Source organism: Cavia porcellus, unplaced genomic scaffold (genome assembly GCF_034190915.1).
Source record: "Cavia porcellus strain 051 isolate PalLab524CR breed Dunkin Hartley unplaced genomic scaffold, mCavPor4.1 scaffold_22, whole genome shotgun sequence".
Lineage (NCBI taxonomy): Eukaryota > Metazoa > Chordata > Mammalia > Rodentia > Caviidae > Cavia > Cavia porcellus.
Window position 1 is genome coordinate 30884882 of NW_026947505.1, and position 24022 is coordinate 30908903.

The following is a 24022-nucleotide window of genomic DNA, read 5'->3' on the forward strand; positions in this document are numbered from 1 at the left end:
GGAGTAATTAGCATCATTTCAAGGTTTTGAACTACAAAGTTAATTTTGTCCCCTCCTCAAGTACAGAATCTTCCTCTCCTAAAAGAAGCTGATATTCCAAATCACAGGTTTTCTGTTCTGTCTTTCAGTTATCAATTAGAAAGAACATGTTGCTCCAACTCTGTGCATATCTGAGGTTACAACTCAGTTACTTGGCAAATTTCAGTGCACTTGGAAATAAAGCAGCAAAGAAATGGTGCTGAGGAAAGTTTGAAGTGGTAGAGGCAAAAGAGGCATTTGGAATAAATATACTAAAATTCAGCTCTCTGGTTTTATAAAGAGAAGCATTAAATCAGGTTTATACACATGGAATGGAGAAATCACACTGTGTTTGTTTGTTTGTTTGTTTGTGGGATACTGGGGATTGAACCTGGGGTCTTGTAATGATAAGCAAGCACTGTGTCACTGAATTACACTCCCAGGCCAGGAATCATATTTTGTATGTTTGTGGATCAGACTTTTAAAGTAGACCAAAACACATACAGTCTTATAGAAGTAAAAGAACTAGTTCATATCAGCACATTACCTATTAGTTTCTATTTTCATCCTTCCAAGCTGCACACTCAGTGATCGGTGAGCACTCTGAGAATCATGAGACACAGTGGAGCTCAGTGTGCTCACCCCTGAGGTGGCAACAGCATCTTCAATGACAGCCTGGGGTCTTCGGACTGTTTGATTGGAAGGTGGTTCCTCGTGCTCTTCCTCTACATCCAAGTCTTCCGGATCAGCGGTGTCACTCTCTGATGCAAGGCTAAAATGCGGCCTCAGCTCTGGTTTGAATGATATTAACAATAGTGTGAATAAAATACAACCAATTCATGTTTTAAAATATAAATATCAGGCTGGGTGCGATGGTAGACACCTATTGTTCCCATCTTCTCAAGGGTGTAGGGTAAGGAATTGAAAGTTCAAGGCCAGCCCTGATGACTTTGTGAAACCCTTCCTCAAAATAAAAAACAAAATGGGCTGGGAATGTGGCTCAGTGGTAGAGCACCCTGGGTTCAACTGTGTACAAAAAATCAATTCCTTTGGGGCTGGGATTTAGCTCAGCGGCATAAGCGCCTGCCTTGCAAGCAGGCAGTTGTGAGTTCGATCCGCGGTACCGATAAAAAGGAAAAAAAAATCAATTTCTTTGCTAGCAATAAAATATGTATTCCAAACTATTCTTCTAAAAGAAGTGAGGATGGATTTCTGTACATTATTCAGATTTGTTTTCTCAGTGGATTTGTAAAATTCAAAGGCTACAGAAACTCAGAATGATCTAACTGAAACAAATGCTCACATTACAGGCAAGATATAAGAAAAACATTAAAATCTACAAGAAAGATAATCATGTAAAAACTCACTGAAAACATAAAATATTGCTTGTACAAGTAATATTCATTTTTAGGTTACAAAGATATGGCAACTATTAAGTCGCTCAAAATTAGGAAACCAAAATATACAGAGAGCATACAGTGAAAAGTAAGTACAAAGAATGTTCCCCTTTCTGTAACATTCAAAATGTAAAGCAATGTGGGGCAGATGCTAAACATACCATACACTACATTTACATTCATGTTACTGTTTGTCTTTGATAATTGAGTCAATTTTTAGTGTGTTTTCTACTGTAACCTGTTGACCAAGCATTGAAATTCAAAGTGTGTAAGTCCAAGTCTCCAGCTTAAACACACTAGATAATGTGAGTTTACCTGCAAGTCACTCAAAACTTGGATGCTATCTTCTCACAGAAAAAGAGTATATATGATCATTAGGTCCTTAACCTGGTTCAGGAAAAGGAATGACATTCATAATTTACAAGAAACCAAAGTAGCAGAAATACTAGATTTTGACACCATATGCTCTGGTATATAGAACTTTTTTATTGGATCACAGATAAACTCTAGAAGAAATGCAATAGGAGATCAGTCCACCACTCCACCATCACCAGGTCGCTGAAGGTCAGCTATCCAAATCCTCAAGCTAACTCTTTGCCCTCACCTAACTTGCCCATTACACAGTTTCCCGTTCTAAATGTTTGGCTACTGTTTCTCTTCCTCACACTTTTTGACTACTGCTGTCCCTTTAAAAGCTAAAATTCTACCTTTCACCTTTTTATGTTTTTACTTATTTTTCACGGATGATCTCACTGCCCTCTGTGAAGGTCAAGTGCTTTTAATATGTAATAACAACTTTATACTTCTAGCTCTAATCCTGTTACATCTTGAACCTTCTGGATATTTCTGTTGGGCAGGAACCTCAATTCAACTATCTAAAGAAAACTCATCATTTTTGCTCATAACAAAATCACAGTGTCCTTCAGGACCAAGTTTATGCAACCTTAGCTTCCTCTACCTCTTTTTCCTTAATTAAAACTTTTTTTATTGTAGTTCAAAAACGCATCATATAAAACTGACTATCCTAACCAATCGTAAGCATATACCTCAGTAGTGTTGTGTATTCACATTGCTATGTAACCTATCTTGAGGAGTTTTCACTATCATAACTGAAATTTAACATCCATGCAACACTCCCTCTTTTCCCCTCTCATCCAACCTCCAAGAATTACCACTTGCCTTTGTTTCTATGAATTTGACTACTCTAGGTATTACACAGAAATGGAATTACACAGCATTTGTCTTTTTGTGGCTGGCTTATTTCATTTTGCATAATGTAGCATGTACCAGAATTTCCTTCCTTTCTAAGGCTCTATAATATTCCACTGTACTTATATATCACATTTGTTTATTCATTTGCATGGGTTGCTTCCTTCTCTTGGCTACTTTGACAGTACAGTTATGAACACTATTGCAAAAATAATCTCTTTTAAGATCTTATTTTTAGTTCTTCTGAATATGTATCAAGAAAAGCAACTGCTGATCATATGGTCATTCTAATTTTTTTAGGAGCCATCCTACTGTTTTCCCTAGGGACAGTACCATTCTACATCCTCAACTGACAGTGCACAGGTTCCCAGTTTCATAGCCTCAATCTTTATCTCTTAAAGCTAAATAAACTTGATCTCCACTCTGTTTTCTACTCCACCTCCTCTCTCCAATCTCATTTCCTTCATTTCCTGTTCATACTACAGTATGAAAAACTCAGAACTAGGTATTTTGGTTTTGTAAACCCAGGACTTAGTATACTATAGGAGCTAAACATTAAGGTTTTTTTAAAAAGTTAGCAGAATGAAAGTTATTCTACTAGGATTATTTGGATTTAGAATATAATAAAATAATGAAAAAATCGTAATTTAAAAAAAATTTGAGACTGTTATTTTAGGTAAAATTAGAAAGTGAAACTGGGACTTTATAAATTTTCTAAAGTTATTTTTAACTTTCTTTTACGGTTTCTAACCTGAAAATTTTTTGAGTAATTTTAGTTTTGTAGTACTCTTGAATATAATTTCACTTTGAGGGAAGAAAAAGGTTTTTGATGTTTATTGTTACATTTAAATATCATCATATTCTTGAAGTTATTTTATATAATGAATAAAAAGTTACCTCAATTAATTAGAAAAGTAGAAAACTGGAAGCTAATGCAACGCTTTGCTATTTTGGTCTTTCACAATGGTTCCCTGAATATATATGATCAGATCAGATACTATAAAATATGCCAATGAAAAACATCTGGGCCTGGTTCTGAAAGTGACAATAATCTAAAGAGGGAGAGACAAATTTACAGAAGAGCCCCAGGAGCACTACTGTGGTTTTTATCTAGATGTCCTCCTAAAGTCTTATGCACTCATAGATGGGCCTTTTGGAAGGAGTCTGGATCATAGGGGTGTGATACTCATCAATGGATTAGTCCACTGATGAGTTTACAGTTAAATGTAGCTGTCTTAGTTACTTTTTTCCTTTCTGAGAAAAAATACCCAATGCCCGAAGTTAAAGGAGGAAAGGACTTAGCTCACAATTTTTAGAGGTTTTAGTCCATAATTGGCTGGTTCCAAGGCAGGGTGACACACTACAGAGAAGTATGGCAGTTCATTTTGGCAGAAGACAGCAGAGCAGTGAGAGACAGACAAGTGTTTTTGGTCCCTCATATTGTATGCAGGCTACCCCGCCTACAGCCGGTATGGCACTCACATCCTTAATTCCAGCATACTACACTATGAATCACTCACATATTCTACATTCAGTTACCTCCAAAAATGCCTGCCCCTCATGACTACATGAGGCTTTGGGGGGATATCCAGACACAAATCCTTATAGCAGTGTTGGCAGGTTAAGTCTGATTCGAGGGGGTGGTCCCTGGGGCATGAGCTAGCAGAGTCTTTCTCTCCCTTTCCTTCTTGACTCTACTCTGCTTCCCAATGCCACCATGAGGTATTTCTCTCCAGTCATGCAGCTCTGTTTTGGAACCAGCTGACTAAAATCGCTATAAACTATGACCCAACATAACCTTTTCTCCTTTAAATTGTGAGTGTCAGATACTTTGTCCCAGAAATGAAAAAGTAACTAAGGCAAGGACACACAAATATTGAAGTTCCAAGTACAACTTAATACAGCTAAAATTATCTTGCATGTCTCAGGTATAGACTTGGTTCTGTATGTCATTCACACGTGTACTATGATGGCTAATTTTATCTGTCAATTTGACCAAGACATTATTTTGGGGTGTGTCTTTACAAGACAAAAGTATTTACAAGAGAGATTAGCATTTGAATCGGCCCAAGTAAAGAAGATCTGTTGTTACTGAAGTGGGTGGTATCATCTTGTGCCCCAGATAGGCTGAATTCTTCTCTCTTCTAGACCTGGGCCTGCCCACTTCTCCTACTTCTGGATACAGTGTTTGGTTCTCAATCCTTCAATTTTGTTCTAAGAGTTATGCCACCAGCTCTCCAGGTTTCTAGGCCTTTGAATTTGAAGTGAACTATATCACCAGCTTTCCTAGTTCTCCAGTTTGCAGACAGCAAATTATGGGGCTTCTCAACTTCCACAATCACATAACAAAAGCTTCCACCCATATTCTTATCTATCTATCTATCTATCTGGCTCTGTTTCCTTGAAGACTTTCTGAATTGCCACAATAAAGTCTCTACAGATCTCTCTCTCTATATATCCTATTGGGCTCTATTTTCTTGAAGAATACTATCACATACAGGAACTAAAGAGTATTAAGGGGGTAAATTAAATATGCTTGCGATGACTAAATCCAGAATAGTTTACACTGGACAGATTCGTTACAGATTCATACAGGCTGAAGGAACTAAGCGAGGTTCTGGAAGAGAAGAGGACCTTTGGGGGTAATGGGGAGAATGTGTGAGAGAAGAAAGTTCTAGTAGTGGCTCAGAGCCCTCTAGGGAGAATGGAAAGCAGAGTGGACTGGGGAAAACCATGCATCAGGAAAGAGACTGGGATTCAAGGGACATGTATGAGTGGATGGCACAGAACCCGTATATGGGCAAGTGAAGCTGGGGCATGTTTCTAAAACAACTCCCATCCCTATCCTGACCACAAAAGATTCATTCCCTAGAAAAAACCGGACTAAGTTTCTTCCACACAGCATACTTCTGATGCCACGCAGGCTCACACAGCCCATGAGTACAACATACCACACATACATTAAGTGCCTGGCTCATTGTGGAAGACAATGCTGCTAATTTTATGTTAATGGGAACAGAGGACACATACTTGACTCAGTCTAACAATTGGTGGTGGTAGGATCAACAGCTTCAAGCAGCTGTAAAGATTATTGCTAAGGCAGGAACTTTGCCCACATTATCAATTCCCCTCAACATGCTCATCCTGGTCTTTGTGCTGAGTATTTCTCTATCTGGTCACCTACAGCCACCTGTTCTTGAGAAACAACAGATACTTAATGTAGACAATAATCTAAAGGGTGATTGTTGTTGACCAGCAAGAAATTAGCCAGAGAAAGGAACTCCTAAGGAGTTTACACTGTACTCTGTTCTGTGCAGTTTTTTTGGAAGATTTAACACTTTTTAAAAATTTTTATTTTAAAATAATTTTAGAGTAACAGAAAAGTTACAAAATAGTATAGAATGTTACCTTATTTCTGTCAGCAACTTGCCCTTACCTTAGTGTCTTACATACTTTTGGCACTGTTATCAAAACTGAGAAATTAACATTGATAATATTAACAAATCCATACACCTTACTTAAATTTCACCAGTTTTTCTATGGATGTCCCTTTCTGATTAAGAATTCTTCACTGCAATTAATTTCAGGTTTCCTTACCTCTTTCAATCTGACTAGTATCTCTCAGTCTTTTCCATCTTGTGACTGCTGTTTCTTTGCCTCTCATGACCTTTACCTTGTGGAGCACAGCTAGTTAGATATTCTGTACAATGTCTTTCACTGTAGGTTCATCTGATGGCTTGGAAAGAACCCACAAACAACATTGCTCTTGTCCCAGGACACCATGTCAAGAGATTCTTATGCTGATACGCCATATTTTTAGTAATGCTTACCTTGATCATGTGATCAAGAGTGCATCTGCTGGACCCTTCCATGACCAAGAAACTAATTTCTGTTCACAGTTAGTATATATCTTGTTGGAAGACACTCTGAAGCCATTTCATTGTCTTGTTTTTTGTTTTGTTTCTGTTTTTCGAGATAGGGTCTTGCTATGTAGTTCAAGTTGGCCTTGAGCTCCCTATGTTGCCTAGATTTAAACTCTAAGCCTCTTGCATTAGCTTCGTGAATGCTGGGATTACAGGTATGTGCCACCAATTCTGGCTCTCTTCATTCTTTTCTCTAGTCATTTTAGCAGTTATTGATGTCTTTGCCTGCAATAACTATTATTTTTGTGTTTGTCTAGTGGCAATTTTCTACTTCCTTCTTTCTTTCAAATGGAATTCAACTATAATGAAGAGTTGCATTTTCTCTTCTGTATATTTATTAATTTAATTATCTCAATCTGATTCAGTATTTATTTTATTCCACCAAAGTTCTGTGTTTTGAAGGCTTGGTTTCTAGTACAGTGCTAGTGGGAGAGGCTGGAACTTTTATGAAGCGGGGCCAAAGTCACTGGGGACATGTCCTCAAAGGGATCCCTATCTCTTCCTTATCCTCTGTCTTGCTTCCAGGATATAACGTAAGTGGTTTGCTCTGCCATGCTCTCCCACCATAATGCACCAGCAAAGCCCTAAAGCAAGAAGCCAAGAATCATGGACTAATGACCATAAAATTCTCAGCCAAAATAAACCTTTTCTCTTTTATAAGTTGATTATTTCAATTATTCATTATAAGTGATAGAAAGCTGACCAACACAGAGCTAAATTCAACTATTTTTATTTTCTTTCATTTCAGTTTATTTCATCTTATTGCTGGAATTTTTCTAGTTTAGATGATTTTAGATGATTACTGAAGCTCCTTCCAGTTGGTCCAGTGTCATTTTAGTAAGTGTCTAGCCTTTCAGATACTTACTTATTTTTTGGCATCACAAGATGTTCCAGGATCAGTATGTATTTTCCCAGTGTCAGGTGTGGAAGTGATCACCCATGCAGGGAGCCTAATTCCTTTTACTGAAGGGTGGTGTTTAGAAAAGATCTGGGTCATGTCAGCAGACAGGTTTAGGAGATGTATGTATAGATGATGCTATATTTACAGGGTTTTTAAAAAAAAAATATATATATATATATATAATCTTGAAATTTGATAGGCTAATTGTATTTTTATTATCTAAAAGGAATTTCTATTGGGGCATTTGAAGGCAGTGATTTTTTAAGTGTAGTCTTATTGTGTATCAATTGCATAACAAAGTTTTTAGGAACATCTGGAAATTCATGGGCACTAACAGGTGACTGAGATTTCTTCCCTTTGTTCACATACCCCACCAATGGTAAACTGTGTAAGGTGTGTATTCATTTCCTCTACCAAGACAAGGAATGCAGAAAGTGCTTTCTTTATGTCATTCTCCAAATTGTATTCCTTTTCTTTTGTTTTTGGTGCTTTCAGATGGTAACTTCAGTCAAAACCAGAGACACCTAGTGGGCTCAAAGAAACCAGTTTTATAGTGAAAGGATAAGCAACTGTCTTTAGCAAACACTTTTCATAAAGAACAGGCCCTGTAGGCTGCAGATGGACCTCAATGTGCCCACTCCACAAATGGTTAGGTTAAGCAGCGCCCACCATGGAAAATCATGCAAAGGGAGCTCTGCTCCTCATGTTCCCTGGAGTGCTCCCTCACTTTAGAGTTTCACTCATTGTGTGATTACCAGCTACTTTTTCTTTTTCTTTTTTTTTCAGTACTAAAAACAGAACCCAGGGCCTTGTACATGCAAGGCCAGTACTCAATACTGAATTATATTCCTAGCCCTTTTTAAGAAAGTCCCACTAAGTTTCCCAGGCTGGCCTCAAACTCGTGATCTTCCTGTTTCAGTCTCTTCAACAGCTAGCTTTTGCTTTTTAACTTTCTGTTCTAGAAAAAATTTTAAATTTATGGAAATGTTGCAAAGACAGTACAGAGAATTCTGTATTTCATTCACATGGCTCTGCTTAATGTATCTGATAGGAATATGGTATGTATTTTTAAAACCAAGAAATTAACCTCATATAATATTATTAAACTGCAGACTTTGCTATGATTCTACCATTTTTTCACTAATGCTCTTTCTATGCCAGGGTACCATGTTGCATTCAGGAAATCAGCACTAAAAGGAAAGTTTTTTAAGAAATCAAATGAACAGATCAATACGCTGTTTTAAATTATTTCAAAGTATGATCCTTCAATATGGGAAACCCTGCAATTGGCTGTCATCTTATGTTAATAAGACAACAGGCATCTTAATGTTAAGTTTCTATTTAGTAGTTAAGTTTCTATTTTTCCTCACCTAGCCTGTCTCATGTCCCTGTGGTTTGGCCTATAACAGTGATTATGCTAATTAGCCTGTCTTATGGGCCTGCGTGCACAGGAGACTCAAATTACCCTATAGCCCCCGGCCTCGCTAGAACTTCCAGCTGTTGCTAAGTTACCTGCTGATGTGTCAGAACCCAGCCACTTCCCTAATACCCTATATATTTGTTACTCTTTCTTTGAATAAACGAGATTTGATCAGAGCACTGTCTTGTCTCCATTCTTCATGTCTCTTGTCTCTTCCAATCCCCACTCCCCCTCTAGGGTCTCCGTGGACTTTTACCCGCGGGTTGGGACACCTCAAGCCAGGTGTGGTGACCAGGTGTGGTGATACAGCTATAATCCCAGCACTTGGGAGGCTGAGGCAGGAGGATTGTTGTTAAGTTTGAGATCAGCCTGGGCTACAAAATGAGCTCACGCCAGTCTGAACTGCATAGTGAGACCTTATCTCAAAAAAGATTTTTAAAAAAAATTCTGTCTTTTACTCAGGTGAGTATCCTTAATTAAGGTTATTACTGTTTAATTCATGGCCTATTCCGTTTTACCTATTGTATCTTTATTGCTGACATCATACACTATAAATTTCTTAGGTTCACATTCAACTACTAATCACGTATTTCAAAGCCTCTCTAGATTTTTTCTAAATTATGCAAATTTTCACTCTAATTTACTATAATCAAGTGAAACTCATTTACTTATTTAAAACAAATACTTATGATGGATCTACTGTTTTCTGGGCATAATGGATGATAGCTTAGGCACAGAATGAGACATTGTTAGAACTCCCTGCAGATAACTGCTATTAGGCTAGAAACAACAGCTCCAATAGTGGTAAAGGTCACAGTGTGTGAAAATTCCTTTCCAATGACAGCCAATAACCCAGGGAGCCCACTTTTGATTGGGTAGCAGGTAAGGATGCCCTGAGGAGTGACCATCTGAATCGAGACCTAAAAACGCATGGGATAGGAGGGATGAGGGCTGGAGGTCCATGCCAGGAAACAGAACAGGTCTGGGATTATCAGAACTTCTGCTTATAGTTTCTTCTTACATAAGACATTACTGCTGAGCATGGTGTAATCCCAGTACTGGGAAGGCTGAGGCAGGAAGGTCAGCATGAATTTGAGGCCAGTTTAGGTTATATAGTGAGTCTGAGGCAAATTTTTTTTCACAAATGTTTGCTATAAAGATTGACACTGGTGCCTTCACTCATGAGTCAAACAGAGTGTTTTAATGGAAGAGAGAATTTTGCAATTTTCCTGGGTTGACATGCATTTAAAAATTTGTGATACCATCTGTAAATGATATGAACTTTACAATACTTCATATGGATCTTATCTTTTTAGATTTATAAAAAAGGTAAAAATTAGGACAATACTAGGGCATGTTTCATAAATATAAATGTAAATATAAAATATAAGTGTATCTGCCTGTGTAGACATCTATTTACCTTTATTCTATGCCTCACCATGTATACATAGGGTTATTAGAGCTTTGCTTAAAATTTTATTAGTGGATAGACTAGTAAAACATTTTTAAGGTTTTACCGTCAAGTGTGAATACACATCTCAACTCCATAAAGCCTTGTTTCTTCAACACTACCCCTTTTGTATCTTGCTGCCAATAAAGCTGAAGTTTTGACTAGACTGGTGATTTCAAAACCTGTCTGTCTGTGAATCAGTGATCAGATGTGTTAAATTTAGATTCCTGTAGGTGGAGTATTTTTAGGCTCTGAAAATATTTTCTATGATACTATATTGGTAGATAATTATTACTGCACACATCCAAATTCATAGGATATATTTCATGAAAGACAAGTCCTAATATAAACCATGGACTCTGGGTGATTGGGATGTGTTAGTATAGGCTCACCGATAATAAACATGACATGTGAATAGGGGCTGTTGATACCAGGAGAGGCTATACATGTATGAGGATGGCTGGTATATGGGTAATCTCTGAACCTCTCTCTCAATTTTGCTGCGAATCTAAAACTTCACTAAAGGAATATAATCTTGCCTAGGTATAGTGGTCCATATCTGTAATTCTACCAAGCTGGGAGGCTGAGGCAGGAGGGTCACAAATTGAAGCCTAGCATGAGCAACTCAATGAGACCTTGTTTTAAAATAAAAAATAAATAGAAAGGGCCAGGGATGTCACTCAGTGCAAAGGCCCTGTTCAATCCCCAGTACTGCTAAATAAACAAATGAATAAATAAATCTATTTTAAATTCAATATTCAATTCCTGGCTTTTACTGACAGTAGATTCTTATTCAGTTGGCCTGCAGTGAGGCTCTAAAGCTGTAATTTTAAAGAGCTTTTTACATCACTTGATGTACTTACAAACATTAGATCCACTGGTGAAAGATGACATAGGAATACATTTGTAAGCACAGATATTCATACATTAAATGTATGTTTATTTGGTTTACCTTCTAATTTTCTTCTTTTTTTTTACTTTTTTTTTTTTTTTTTGTCTTTTTCCTTTTTATCAGTACCAGGGATCGAACTCATGACTGCCTGCTTACAAGGCAGGTGCTTATGCCACTGAGCTAAATCCCCAGCCCCCTAATTTTCTTCTTTTTTATAACCAAACATACTATTTACTTGTTTGCAGTCTGAACCTAGGGTTTCACACATACTAAGCAAGTACTCTAACACTGAGCTCCACCTGTAGCCCCAAATATGCTCTTTAAAGATAAAGAAGCAAGTCTTTGTTACATACTGTAATGCTTCATGCATCACTGTTCAAACTGTATGCACTAGGGTAATGTGATGTGTTGGCTCAGAAATAAATTTTTAAAAATAGGTAACTATGACCCTAAAAACACTAAAATATGAAAGCACTAAATATTTGGAAGAGTAAGTAAACATTTCTAACCTGGAACCAGAATGGTAATGGCTGTTTGTACAGCCTTTCGTATGATGCTGTCTAAGGCGAACATCCAGTGCGGCTTGATGTTATGATTCCGAAGAACTTTATTGACCTGGAAAAAGAGTTTCATTTAGTCTTCTTTAATTTTTAAGTGCCAATAACCCAGAATGTCCAAGTACATGGATCAAGTTCTACCTGTAAAAATAACTAAAAAAGTTTCCTCTCTTTGAATTTCAAGTAATTTCTGCATGTCGCTAGAAAACAAATTAAAAATTGCCACTTCAGATCAAAGATGAGTAAGCCCCATACAAGCAAGTAAGTATTTACATGGAAGGTGGTCTGGTTAAATGGGAATGTCACTTTTTTTTGGATCTAAAATACAGAGATGCAAGCCAGATGTGCTGGTGCACACCTATAATACTAGCTATTAAAGAGGTTACAGCAAGAGGATCACAAGTTCAAGGCCAACCTGGGGCAACTTAGCAAGACTCTGTCTTAAAATAAAATTTAAAATTGGCAGAGTGTGTAGCTCAGTAGTAGAGTGCTTATCCTGCATGTGCAAAACCCTGGGTTCAGTCCCCAATACTGACAGTAAATATGCAGTTACAGAGCAAGTGATGAGTGGAGGAAGGAGGAAGCAAAAGGTTAAGGGTCTTATATAAAAATAAACACCATCCTTCAATGTTATAACAGCCATTTAACATAGCCAAGTGCTTCAGCATACTCTGTTAACGTAATTAAGGGAGAAATTGGTATTTATGTGCCACCTACAGGTCTGCCATGGTGCAGGGTTTGTTTCCTTCTCACTCTTGTTTATTTCTCTATCAATAGGACAATCATGTGTTAGAATCTTTCAGAAAATCAGTTCACGGAACAATCCTCATTGTAAGGACATCTTTTCACAGGGACTGGTAATGTTCTATACACTTAAATAGACACTAAAATAAATGTGTACTATGTTCTTTTTAAAAATTGTAGTAAATTAACACATTTAAGCAAAATTTTACGTCTTAGTTTTAAATATACCATTAGGGACATTAAATAAAGTCATTGTTATACTACATTGCTATCACCCATCCACAAAACTCTTTTCTTGCAAAACTAAAACTCTGAACCTATTAAATAATTAAGTTCTCATGCTCCCAAAACAGTTCCTGCAAACACCCATTGTACTTTCTGTCATTATGAATTTGATATCTCAAGGTATCTCCTATAAGTGGATTATATATATCTGGCTTTTGTGACTGGCTTCTGAATGTCCTCAAAGTTCATTCTTGTGGCTTATGTTAGAATTTCCTTCCTTTAAAAGTCTAAGCCATATTCCATTATATATCACCCATATGTACTGCACAGCTGCTATACTCATTTTTTTTTTAAACAAACAGTCTCTTGTCATAAAGCTAAGAAAGGGTCTGCTTAGAAACCTTAGCAGAACTGGAGATGGTAACCTGGCTACAAGCTTATATCAAGAATTGGAATGTGAGTTGCTCAGGTCTGCCTTTGGCTAAACTTTATCAAATCTCCAGGTTATAAAAGGAGTCAGGAAGATTTCCTCATACTAGTTGTTGCCAAGGAATTGAACCAATTCTAGGTTCCTATTTGTTCCAGGAAATCCTTTCAGACTGAGTTTATCCTGATACCTTCATTTCTTTAAATGATTTAGCTGCTTATTTGACTAAAGGGGAGTAACACTCGCTACTAGGGTTTAGATCTGTAGCATTCTCCAAAAACCTAGTCCCTAGCCTATGGTGATACTGAGAGAGGTGAATGCTTTACAAGATGGGTTAGTGGAAAGAAATTAGGTACCACTGAAAAGGACACTGGGGTCCTAGTCTCTTTTCTCCCTCTGTTTCCTGGTTGCTATAAGATGAACAAGCCTGCTCTGTGATATACTCCTGTACCATGTTGTCACAAGCCCAAAGCAACAGGGCCAAATCACCATGGCCTGAAATCTATTAAACTCTGAGCCAAAATAAACCTTTCCTCCAAAAGTTGATCTGTTTCAGGTATCTATTACAGTGACAGAAGGTTGATCAGAATATTTCTCTGAAAAGTTCAAGAACAATATAAAGTGGAAGAGAGATCTTTTAAAGCCACAGTCTGCTTCACATAGCTCATCAGTGCATAATATATTACATATGTCCCATCCCTTGGATTCATTCCCATCCTGGGCAGTGAGTTAGCAAAAGCAAGGATGAGTGTATACATGCCTGTGTCTGACCTGGGCCCAAAGCCTAGAATCACAACTCAGTAACTCTCAGTCTGAATTCTACAGTCAATTTGCTTTCCAACCTCCAGACTGTAAGCCAAATGTGTTGGTAAGTACAAATTAGTTAAATTATCTCACTCTGTCTGCAGATGCTTGGGTGTCCTTAGTTGTAGGGTAAACACATCTTTAACATGTAGAATTATTGGTGGGCTTTGCCAGTTGCTTTTATTTCTTATGACTGCAATCAGTTCAGAGCTCTGGTACCTGCTTCCCATATAACATAACAACTAAGTGCTTACACACTGTCTCAGAAAATACTAGTGGCTGTTGAAAGATTATAATTTGGTTTTACTAAGATTATTGGATGTTCCAAATGCAACTATGAAAATACTTTTGTAAAGAAGCAATAAACACATTAGAAGTGAATTCATTTTTGGAATTTAAATAAAAGTATACAATGTACTCCTATGTCCAGCACCATGAAGAACTCTCTTTGTTTCTGCCTCGGAAGATCATGCAAGGGTCTTCAGGGGCCACCTTAAGTTGTCCTGGCACAAAGTCCCACAGATGGGTCTTATCCAAGAGAAATACAGAGGGTTTCGCATCAGTTTTGCAGAAGATTAGCCTCCAGTTTGTGTTGCATAGCAACTCAATTTTAGAAGAATTCTCAGCAATTCTCATGTGGATTAATTTTCACTTGATGATCTGGACAGGACCCAGTGGATACTTACAAAATAAACATGATACAAATGTTCTATATGGAAACCAGGGAAAAACTAGAGGGAAATATTACCAGTTTTATTCACCAGTGACCATTTCAGTGTATACGTTAAAATTTTTCTCAACAGCCACTAGATGGCACGTCCTGTGCAGTATTGGCTTATGAAGTGCAAGACTAAAATGTGCTATGTTGCTAAAGTTACCAAAATAGTGACCCAGTACAAGATTTCATAAGAAGAGAGCTCAGCCATGGAGGATGTTTATTGTAAGTTTTGTTATTTTCCATGGTGATTTAGTTTTATGTGTATTCATCTTTGGGAGATGAAAATGTACAAAATAATAAATCTAGTTCTTACAGGCAAACAGATGAACAATTATCTCACATTTATCATCTAAAAGGAATAGAGTCCACAAAATTACTGAAGAAAGAAAAGAACAAAACCTTAAAACTGTTTCTAAGGCTAATATTAACAGAGTTTATGGGAAACCACTGCCAAAATATCACACTTACCGCATCTTGGAAACCAAAGAGGACCACCTGCACTTGGCTGATACCATGGCTGTCGAAGTCCAGCTCTAATTTCAGCTTTGACAGTGTAGAGGCTATGATCTTCCGGTCTGTAGATCTCACAAACTCTCTGAGGCTCACAATGAGGGTTGTAATGTGCTCCCATTTTAGTTTAGGTTCTTCAGCACCCTGAGAATAAAAATGAATAACCTCTGCGTTACTCTGTACTGCACAGTCAGCCATGTACATGCCATTCCCATAGTCCTTTGAGAGAAGAACTGAGCTCTGAAGTGCCTCCCATTAAAGAACAATTGTATCTTGAACTTTATGGTTCCTCTTTTCTACTCTCTCTACCACTAACCCCATCACTAAGAAACACTCAGATTTGGGGAGAAAGATCACTTCCCCCGATACACTAGTCAGTAGCCATGATATGGTCAAATATTTGCCCCCACAGGGACAGGCTGAGGCAATGAGATTCCTGTTCTCAGAAATTTTAATTGGGAACTAAAGAGAGATTCAGGCAGTGATTCAGGAATCTTTACCTCAAAGTCTGCCCAGGGAGAGGTCATAAACCAGGGTCATGAATACATCCAATTATAAGGAAGCAAGTGGGAGTAATGAAATTGAAATAACAGGTAGGGAGAAGAAATGTGGATGGAAACAAATGCACACAATAGGGCAGATAAAAGCACAGACAGAAAAGATGTGCAAATTCCTATAAGTTGAAGTCCCTTAGATTTACATTCTAGTGTTAGCCTCTGTGAGGTTCAGCCAGGCCCTGTGGTTGGAATTCCTTGCATCTCACTCCCTTCTTGGTGTGTGTACTATCATATGTCCCTGGAATTTGCTTGATATTAAAATGAGTCAATTCCTTGCAATCAAAGGAATTCAAACTGCAAACTTCATCCTTACCCATCAGCAGCACAATGGGTAGAAGAATGATATATAACAATGAACCAATGGTATTTTACATATTAAACATATGATACAATATTAAAAAAATTCTTTATTGTAAATTAAAATTTTTACATTGAGGGCACACTGTTTCATGACGGAAATATTGTAGGATGTTATTTATTCTCATTTAACTTTAAGAAACAAGAGTTTCACTATGCTCATTTCAATTTCATTTTCTTACTGCATGGTTAAAATTAATTCTTCAACTGGGGTATAAAAATTACAATTTCTAGGATTCTTTTAAAACAAAAGAGAAATGTACCAAGTTCTTTGTTTTGTTTTTCTGAGACAGGTCTCATTATGCAGTTCAGGCTGTCACTGACCTTCCTTTGTAGCCCAGGCTGGTCTTCAACTTGCAAGGATTCTCCTGCCTCAGCTTTCCAAGTGCTGGGATTAGAGGCATGCACCACCAAACCTGGCTACCAAATTCATTTTTTATGGAGACCACTACAAAGCAGCTATGAGCAGGACTCAAAATTAACCAACTGGCTTTGTACATATACTTATGAGTTTGTCCGAGGCCTAAGCCTCTTGTTTGGAGAGCGGCAGTGGACTCATAGTAAGTGAAACTCCATGGGTCACTGCTGAGGCCCTGCTGAGGCCTATAGTGGCTTGTGAAGCCAAGAGGCCTCAAAGGACAAGATAAGGTCACAGCTGAGGACTCCTGATACCTACCGCAACTAGAGACTGTTGCTGCAGGCTTCTCACTCCTACAGTGAAAGTCAACCTGGAAATTTTCTAAGATACTTCTAAATTAACATAAGATAGTTCTCCTAAATTAATATAGTCCTAAAATAATATGAACAATTATTTCTATCTGGTTGTACAAAAAGTTAAAGCCCTTGAACCACTCCCAAAGTCCTGCTCAGTTTTCTGTATTTTCCACTCTAACCCCTTCCCTTGTTTGAAAATCAAATAAAAATGCACTGCCCAGAGATGTATGTTGTTTAAGTCCCCAGAGAATCCTGACTCCTGTTAGAAGGTTTTGAGCCTCCTGGAGCCCTAAAATTATACCACTTGTCTCTTTTATATAAGCCTTCACTGTCCAATCATTTGTAAGGCTGCGGGCCTGATCAGTCTGCAATATATTTTCTCAGTATCTTTTCTTTTGGGACTCTGTCTCATCTTGGTGGTTTCATGAGAATCCATTATTTTGAAAAGCTTAAAAGCTGCCATTAAGAGAATATTTTAAAATCAGAGGAGGTACAATTATAAATTTTGTTTCCTTTTCCTTACCAAAACTAAAATTATCTCACAGGCAACATATAACACTATGAGAATGTGTTCAAGAAGAAAATGTGAGTTATTTAGAAATTGGAAGCTTATCTCAGTAAAAAATCAGTTTGCCAAACAGCAAACATTTATTTTTGACATTAGCTAGATTTCACAACAGAAAAAACATGTTGCTTCTGATTTCTTGATGTGTACATCTGACAAAGGAATGCTCTCTCCTCTGGGAAATGTTTTTTGTCCTAATTTATCCGCTTATATAATCATTATTTCCATCCTAACTCCTGCCTTTCCATGTTAACCCATTTGTGTACCTTCATTAAGGAACATTCTGTGGGGCAGGTGTGGGGACTGAAGGTAGCATTTGACAGTGAGCTGTCCTGAGCACTCAGACAGCCTGTCCCAGAGTCTTCTGTGTGGTTCTTGTCTCTTCATCATTATCTTTTCTTTTCAAACACCATGAGTGGATTTCCAAGACAGTAGAGAATAAGAGGCAATGTTGATGTTTTTGTTTTTTTAGAATTTGCCAACATCTACCTTTTTATTTTGTCATAAAGGGTAGACCAAAATATGAAGGTATATGTAAATGCATTTAAAAAACCATTAAAACAATTATTTCTATCTGGTTGTACAAAAAGTTAAAGAGATTATAATAATGATTATCCTGCTTAATAGTAACAACAACAGTGATAGTTAACACCTGGGCAATCTTTTTTGTTATGACCTAAATCACTTATGACCTCAGAGACTCCTGCTAGCAACCTCAGAAGGTAGAGTCCTCGGTTTTATAGAGGAAGAGGCCTTGGCTCTGAGAAGTTAAATGACTTATTAAGACTGCACAGCCTTTTCATGAGGAACCCAGCCTCAAACAAGTCCAAGCTGAGCCCCAGCTCTTAACCACTATATTCTCCTGTCCCAATTAGCTGCAAGAGCCAGCTGTAAACCTGAGTTAAAACCTGCTCTGCCACCTCATCACTCATGATTTCCCAAGAAGAAATTCACAATGGCCTTGATGTACAATCAAAAGGACCCTCGCTCCCTCTTAACCACTTTGGGCTGGGCACGTGATTCTATTCAGCAGTTTCTGGTTCTTTTCTGTGGTGCTAGTGCACCAAGGTCTGCCTTCTGAGAGCTGCTTTCAAGGTTGTTTTTCATTTTCCCATTTATAGAGAACATTCGAGCACACTTTAAAAACTAGAAGGTACCAAACTACTAAGTATCATTAACCAACTTCAAAGGTTAAGAATTTCAGACTGGGGTATAATTAGGCCAGTGGTAGAGGGCAGCAGGGCATGAATGAAGCCAAGGATTCAATACCAAATATCTTGTATCAGCACAGTTGCTTAAGTGACCTCTTTTTTTTTTTTTTTTTTTTGTGTGTGTGTTTTTCCTTTTTATCGGTACCAGGGATCGAACTCATGACTGCCTGCTTTCAAGGCAGGCGCTTATGCCGCTGAGCTAAATCCCCAGCCCCTGAAGTGACCTCTCTTGCCACGCTCTGGAGACAGGGTCTACATCATTGGCCATGGCAGTTAGAGCTACCATGATAGGGGATGAAGAAAAATCCTCACACAAGTTATATTTTTCTGTCCTAGAAAAGCATATCCTTGGGCATGAATAATTCCTGGGTTCTACATGTTTCTAACCTAAACATGAGCATCTTAAACTACAGGCCATAAAAGAAGCATTCACTTCAAAGTGTTTAACAGTGACTTCCTTTCCTCCACCAACTCAACCTCTCCATTTCCCAGTACCCATTTCCATCTGGCAAGGTACTTGAGTCCTCTGTGCCTCAATTTCCTCATCTGTAAAATTAGGGTACTATTACTATAACTATTACTTTAGGACTATTGCATTGAGAGTTAGATGAATAAATATACATGAAATACTAAAGACAATACCTAGCCCATAGAAAACACTTGCTATTGATAAGATAGGCTTAATAGATAGTAACTATTTTTTAATTATTCTTTTCCCTCCACTAGAATGCCAACTTCAGTGGGATGCAGATTTTGTTGTTGTTGTTGTTGTTCACTGTAGCAACTTCATCACACGGAACAGTGCCCAGAATTTAATAATGCTCAGCTCTGCTTACGGGATATATGAACTCCAAGTGCTGCCAAGTTGTGACCTCCTTCTAAACTTAGTTCCTCTTCTAATTTCAACCTATCTTATTTTCAATCTTTGGCTGTGGTGTGCCTGTCGGCATCTTCAACACTCATCCTACCCCCAACTCGGGGCCCAGCTACTCCTTATCCCAGAGCATTACTTCTTGGGACTCAGAGTAGTTGCTTGAGATAGCTTCCTTTAGATCAAGTCAAGGTTTCTCCAGAAAGCACTAGTGGCACTCATTTCAGTCCTTTTTGTATCAAGTCACCCTACCACACACAGCCTTCTTTCTCCTGTAGGATCTAGAGATGGACATTAGGGATTCCCAATGCTATGGAATGTTCAGGCTCAGAAGGCAACAGAGAGGCCTAGTGGTGTTCTCAAGATAAAACACAAGCCAGGGCAGTGTAAAAAGAGACTGCTTTGTTTCATTTCTGTTTCAGTAGAAGAAGAGAACAGGCAAACTCTTGGACTGGGAGACTCTGAACAACTTGGCTCAGCCTCTCCAGCTCCATCATTTAGCAGCTGTTTTCCCAGCACAGAGGGAAGGAAGAAACTACATTTAGTCCACAATGATCAGGAAGGACAGGTGGTGGCCATACAGATAGAGGTACAGAAGCAGATGGATGAGTCCCAGCCACCCACACAAGTAAAGGATGGTAAGTATCACGTTGGGAACAGAGGGTCTGTGGAAGGCTTATATCCACAGGAGGCCTGGGCTTCTGCCCCCAAGGGCTTAGAATTGAGGGAAACCTTGTTTTCACTGCTTCTGGCTGACAAGGAGCTTCTTTCTCATTTCTGTAAACAGCATCCAGAGAATGTGCTTACCAAGGTAGGAGAGACCAAACTGTGTCCCACTTCATGTGTCAATACTAACTCCTAGATATGTACCTGGAAATAGGACCTTAAAAGTGATACCTGGGTTAAGTGAAGTCATGGGGTGAATCTTTAATCCAGCTAAACCCATATCCCTGTGTCCTTATAAGAAGGAGAAGAGACACTAGAGTTCTGCACATGCACAGAAAAAAAATGCCACTGGAAGATATGGAGAGAAGCAGTCACCTACAACCAACAAGAGAGGCCAGAGGAGAAACCAAGCCTGCCAACATCTTGATCGTCCCTTCCAGCCTCCAGATTTATGGGAAAATAAATTTCTGTTGTATATGGCACCTGTTCAGAGATATTTTGTTAAAGCAGCCATAACAAACTAAAATATCAGGGAATAAGCTATTCCATCACAATATAGATGACCGCCAAACACATAATACACCTCAGCTGTTACTCATCAACCTCCATCTGAATGTTGTGGCATGTAAGTTATGTTGTGTTGCAGATATTTCTAAATGCTCAGAGGAACAACTACATGTGGTCTTGTGTTAATGTAGTAATTCACGACTTGGCATGAAGCACACACCTGTCATCCTAGCACTTGGGAGGTTGAGACATGATGACTGCTAAGAGTTTGAGGCTAGCCTAGGCTACACAGTTAGTTCAAGATCAGGTCTTGGGCTACATATCAAGATGCTGTCTTAAAAAATAATAATAGCTTAATGCTTGTTTTCTGAATGAATAAAGTAATGAATGAAAGGCAAAGAGGCTTGCAGGGAGTAGGTGGTACCTCATCAACATGAGTACTTTGTTTCTGACTTAAAAACAGTAGATACTCAAAACATACTTTCCACATTAAGGACTCACTGTTTTGTTTCCCCTGGGATAGGTTTATCAGTGTGAACATTACATCTTCATCAGGTTTTCACATCATTTGACACAGCTCCAGATGTTTAGTACACAGTAAAAAGTGGACCAGCACAGTGGTGTGCATGCACAGTTCCAGTTATAATTGAAGCTGAGGCAGGAAGACTGCAATTTCAGGCCAGTCTGGTAACTTAGGAAGGCCTTGTCTCAAAATAAAAACAAAATGGGCAGTGGGGTGTGGTGTGGTGGTACATGCCTATAATGCCAACATTCAGGAAGTCGAGGCTGGAGGATCATTGCTGCAAGCCTGAAGTCATTTTTGGGCTACATAGTGAGTTGAAGGCCAACCTGAGCTATACATTAAGACCCTGTTTCCCAAAAAAAAAAAAACAGAAAAAGAAAATGGGCTAGGATGTAGCTCAGTGCTTCTTGGGTTCAGTTCTTGGTACTGAAAAATATAATAAAAACAAAACAAATATATATGCATAAACTTCAGGCAATGTAGGAGTAAGAGGGCTTTTTTTTTTTTTTTTTACCTGAGCTAAACACTCCATTAAATTCCGCACAATCTTGTCTTGGTCTTCTGTCAGGATTCTGTGCAACGTGGCTCTCCTCTCACTGTCCTTCCGCAGCATAAAGAATCCAGAGTCTTTTTCTTCAGGGGAAGGTGGAGCGCTGTGATCTTCAAAGTTTTCATCTGGAATGCTGTAATGATGGATGCAGCATCAATCAGCTGCCTGTACAAGATCATACACTTTCCAATGAACTTCTTTCACCTATGGGAGTTAGGTCCTTACCCTAAAAACAGTGTCCGTATTCCTTTCACATCTTTTTCTCCACAGGATTTGGCTCTGGTTTTGAAAGAGAAGGGATCCACCTTTAACTCCGTGTCAGGGGAAACAGAGCCGTACTCGCTGCTGCTGCTGGTGTCTTCCACTAGGACGGGCACTGGCAAGGAAATGCTGCGGAGGTACTCAGCTGAGATGGGTAGAAGGAAGGTCATTAGTGCTTTGGAAATATACACATACTGTACTGAAACACCTGTTCAGGGAGAACAGCATCATGTGTCAAAATCTCTGGGCAGCCATGCCTAGTAGGTGTACGCCTATATTCTCAGCAACTCAGGAGGCTGAGGCAGGAGGATTGCAAATTCAAGGCCAGTCTGGGCAATTTAGCAAGATCTTGCTAAAAATAAAATAGAAAAGCTGAGGATATAGTTCAGTGTGATACCTGACATTCCTCCCCCCGCCCCACCGCCATCTTTTAGCAGTGAGCAGCACAATCACACTACACAAGGGGTTGGCCTGTGATTAGGACTGGGGTACTTTGGAAGGGTGAGGAATGGGATGCTGAGTATACACTGTAGTCTCCAATCTGGTTTGGAGCTGACACAACTCTGTCTAAGGATGCCTGTGAAAACGCATCCTTTGCTAATAAAACTTTAGAAACTGATGGAATAGAGATCGCTAAGGTCTTTCCAGGTTCTCAATACTATGCATCTATAGAAAACCTGGGCTTCTCCTTTCTCTGGAGATAGTAAAATAGAAGTCACTTAAATTTCATCAAACATTGGTTTTAAAGAACTTTCGTCAGAAACATCTTTAATGTTTCAATTCTACAAATGTATTTTACTAAACAAGGCAGGTATAACATTACTATTTAAAAAAATCAGCTGTTGCCTGGAAACCATTTCTTACTGAATTCCTCTTGTGCTGGGCTGAGTCAATAATTTCCCAAGTGATAAAGATGGAAGACAGTCAGTTAGTGGGTGGGAGGGGCAGGAGAAGGGGAAGTCTTCATCTTCCTTTTGTTCCTAGCATCCTGCAACTATTTACAAATTTTGTACCTTAAGATTCTGTACATGCATTGTATCATATGTTGTAAATACAATCATAAAAATATACAAAATATATCATAATTTAATGGTAGTTATCTTTAGAGGATGTGATTTGGGACAAGCATGTTTTTTTTTTCAAATTTTCTACAGTAATGAAGTATTTCAATAATCAGAAAAATGTTATTCAATGTATTTTTCATGAGGAAAGATTCAGTTGGTAGAAACATACTTTACTGCAAATATCTGAAAGATGGAATAAACCCCATTATATTGAAGGACTGAAGCTCTGAAGAGAAAGGAATGAGTTATGACAAATCAAAGTGACCCCCAAGTTTTTGGCCTCAGAAAATGAGTGGTTGCATGTACTGTTTATATAATACAATGAGAAGAAAATACAGGCTGAAGGGGAAATTGATTTTGATGAGGAAGGGTTATAATTTGACAGTTTAGCTTGAGAATGAAGTGTGAGTCTAGGGTTCAGAAAATTGGGCTAGAGATATGATCTTAGTCCCCTGTCACTCTAGATGGCATTTAAAGCAAAGGATGACCCAATTTAGGAAAATACAAAAAGAGAACATAGAACCCAGGTCTCCAAAACACCAGTATATAATGGAAAATGAAGGAAAAGGAAATAACAAAGGAGAGTGACAAGGAGCAGCTATAAGAATAGTGGAGAAGAGGCGAATGAAGTTAAGGGAAGCCCATACAAGAGGAAACAGGGACCAGCTACTTGGGCAGAACGCAGAGAAGTTGAGGAAAGTGAGAAAACTTTGTGTTAGATTTGCCTCTGTGTATCTCATTGGTAACCTGGGCCTTAGCAGGTTCAGTGATCATGTGGAAGTGGAGACACTGAGTTATGAGGAAAGAAGAGTCAGAGAAGACCTGGAAACAGTGTACTTCAAGACATGGAGTTGTGGCAGGCAGCAAAAAAAAAAAAAAAAAACAGAGCAAACTCCTTGAAGACAGTGCCATCTCCCTCACCTAGACAGCAGCTCTGAGTACTCTAGGCCCACAAACTGGCCACTCACCCCTCCCCGCTCC

At 38.5% G+C, this 24022-nt stretch overlaps 1 protein-coding gene across 4 annotated transcripts in view; it reads right to left on the bottom strand.

Moving 5' to 3' along the window:
* Window positions 1-24022, bottom strand: part of Map3k5 (mitogen-activated protein kinase kinase kinase 5) — a 202445-nt gene that overhangs the window by 8525 nt on the left and 169898 nt on the right. For all 4 annotated transcript variants that reach the window (XM_003468505.5, XM_063232996.1, XM_063232998.1 and 1 more), the window contains exons 22-26: window positions 21942-22122; window positions 21681-21849; window positions 15154-15339; window positions 11720-11825; window positions 566-809 (exon numbers count right to left, since the gene is read on the bottom strand). In XM_003468505.5, coding sequence (XP_003468553.4) covers window positions 566-809; window positions 11720-11825; window positions 15154-15339; window positions 21681-21849; window positions 21942-22122 — 886 coding nt within the window. The remainder of the gene's footprint in view (window positions 1-565; window positions 810-11719; window positions 11826-15153; window positions 15340-21680; window positions 21850-21941; window positions 22123-24022) is intronic.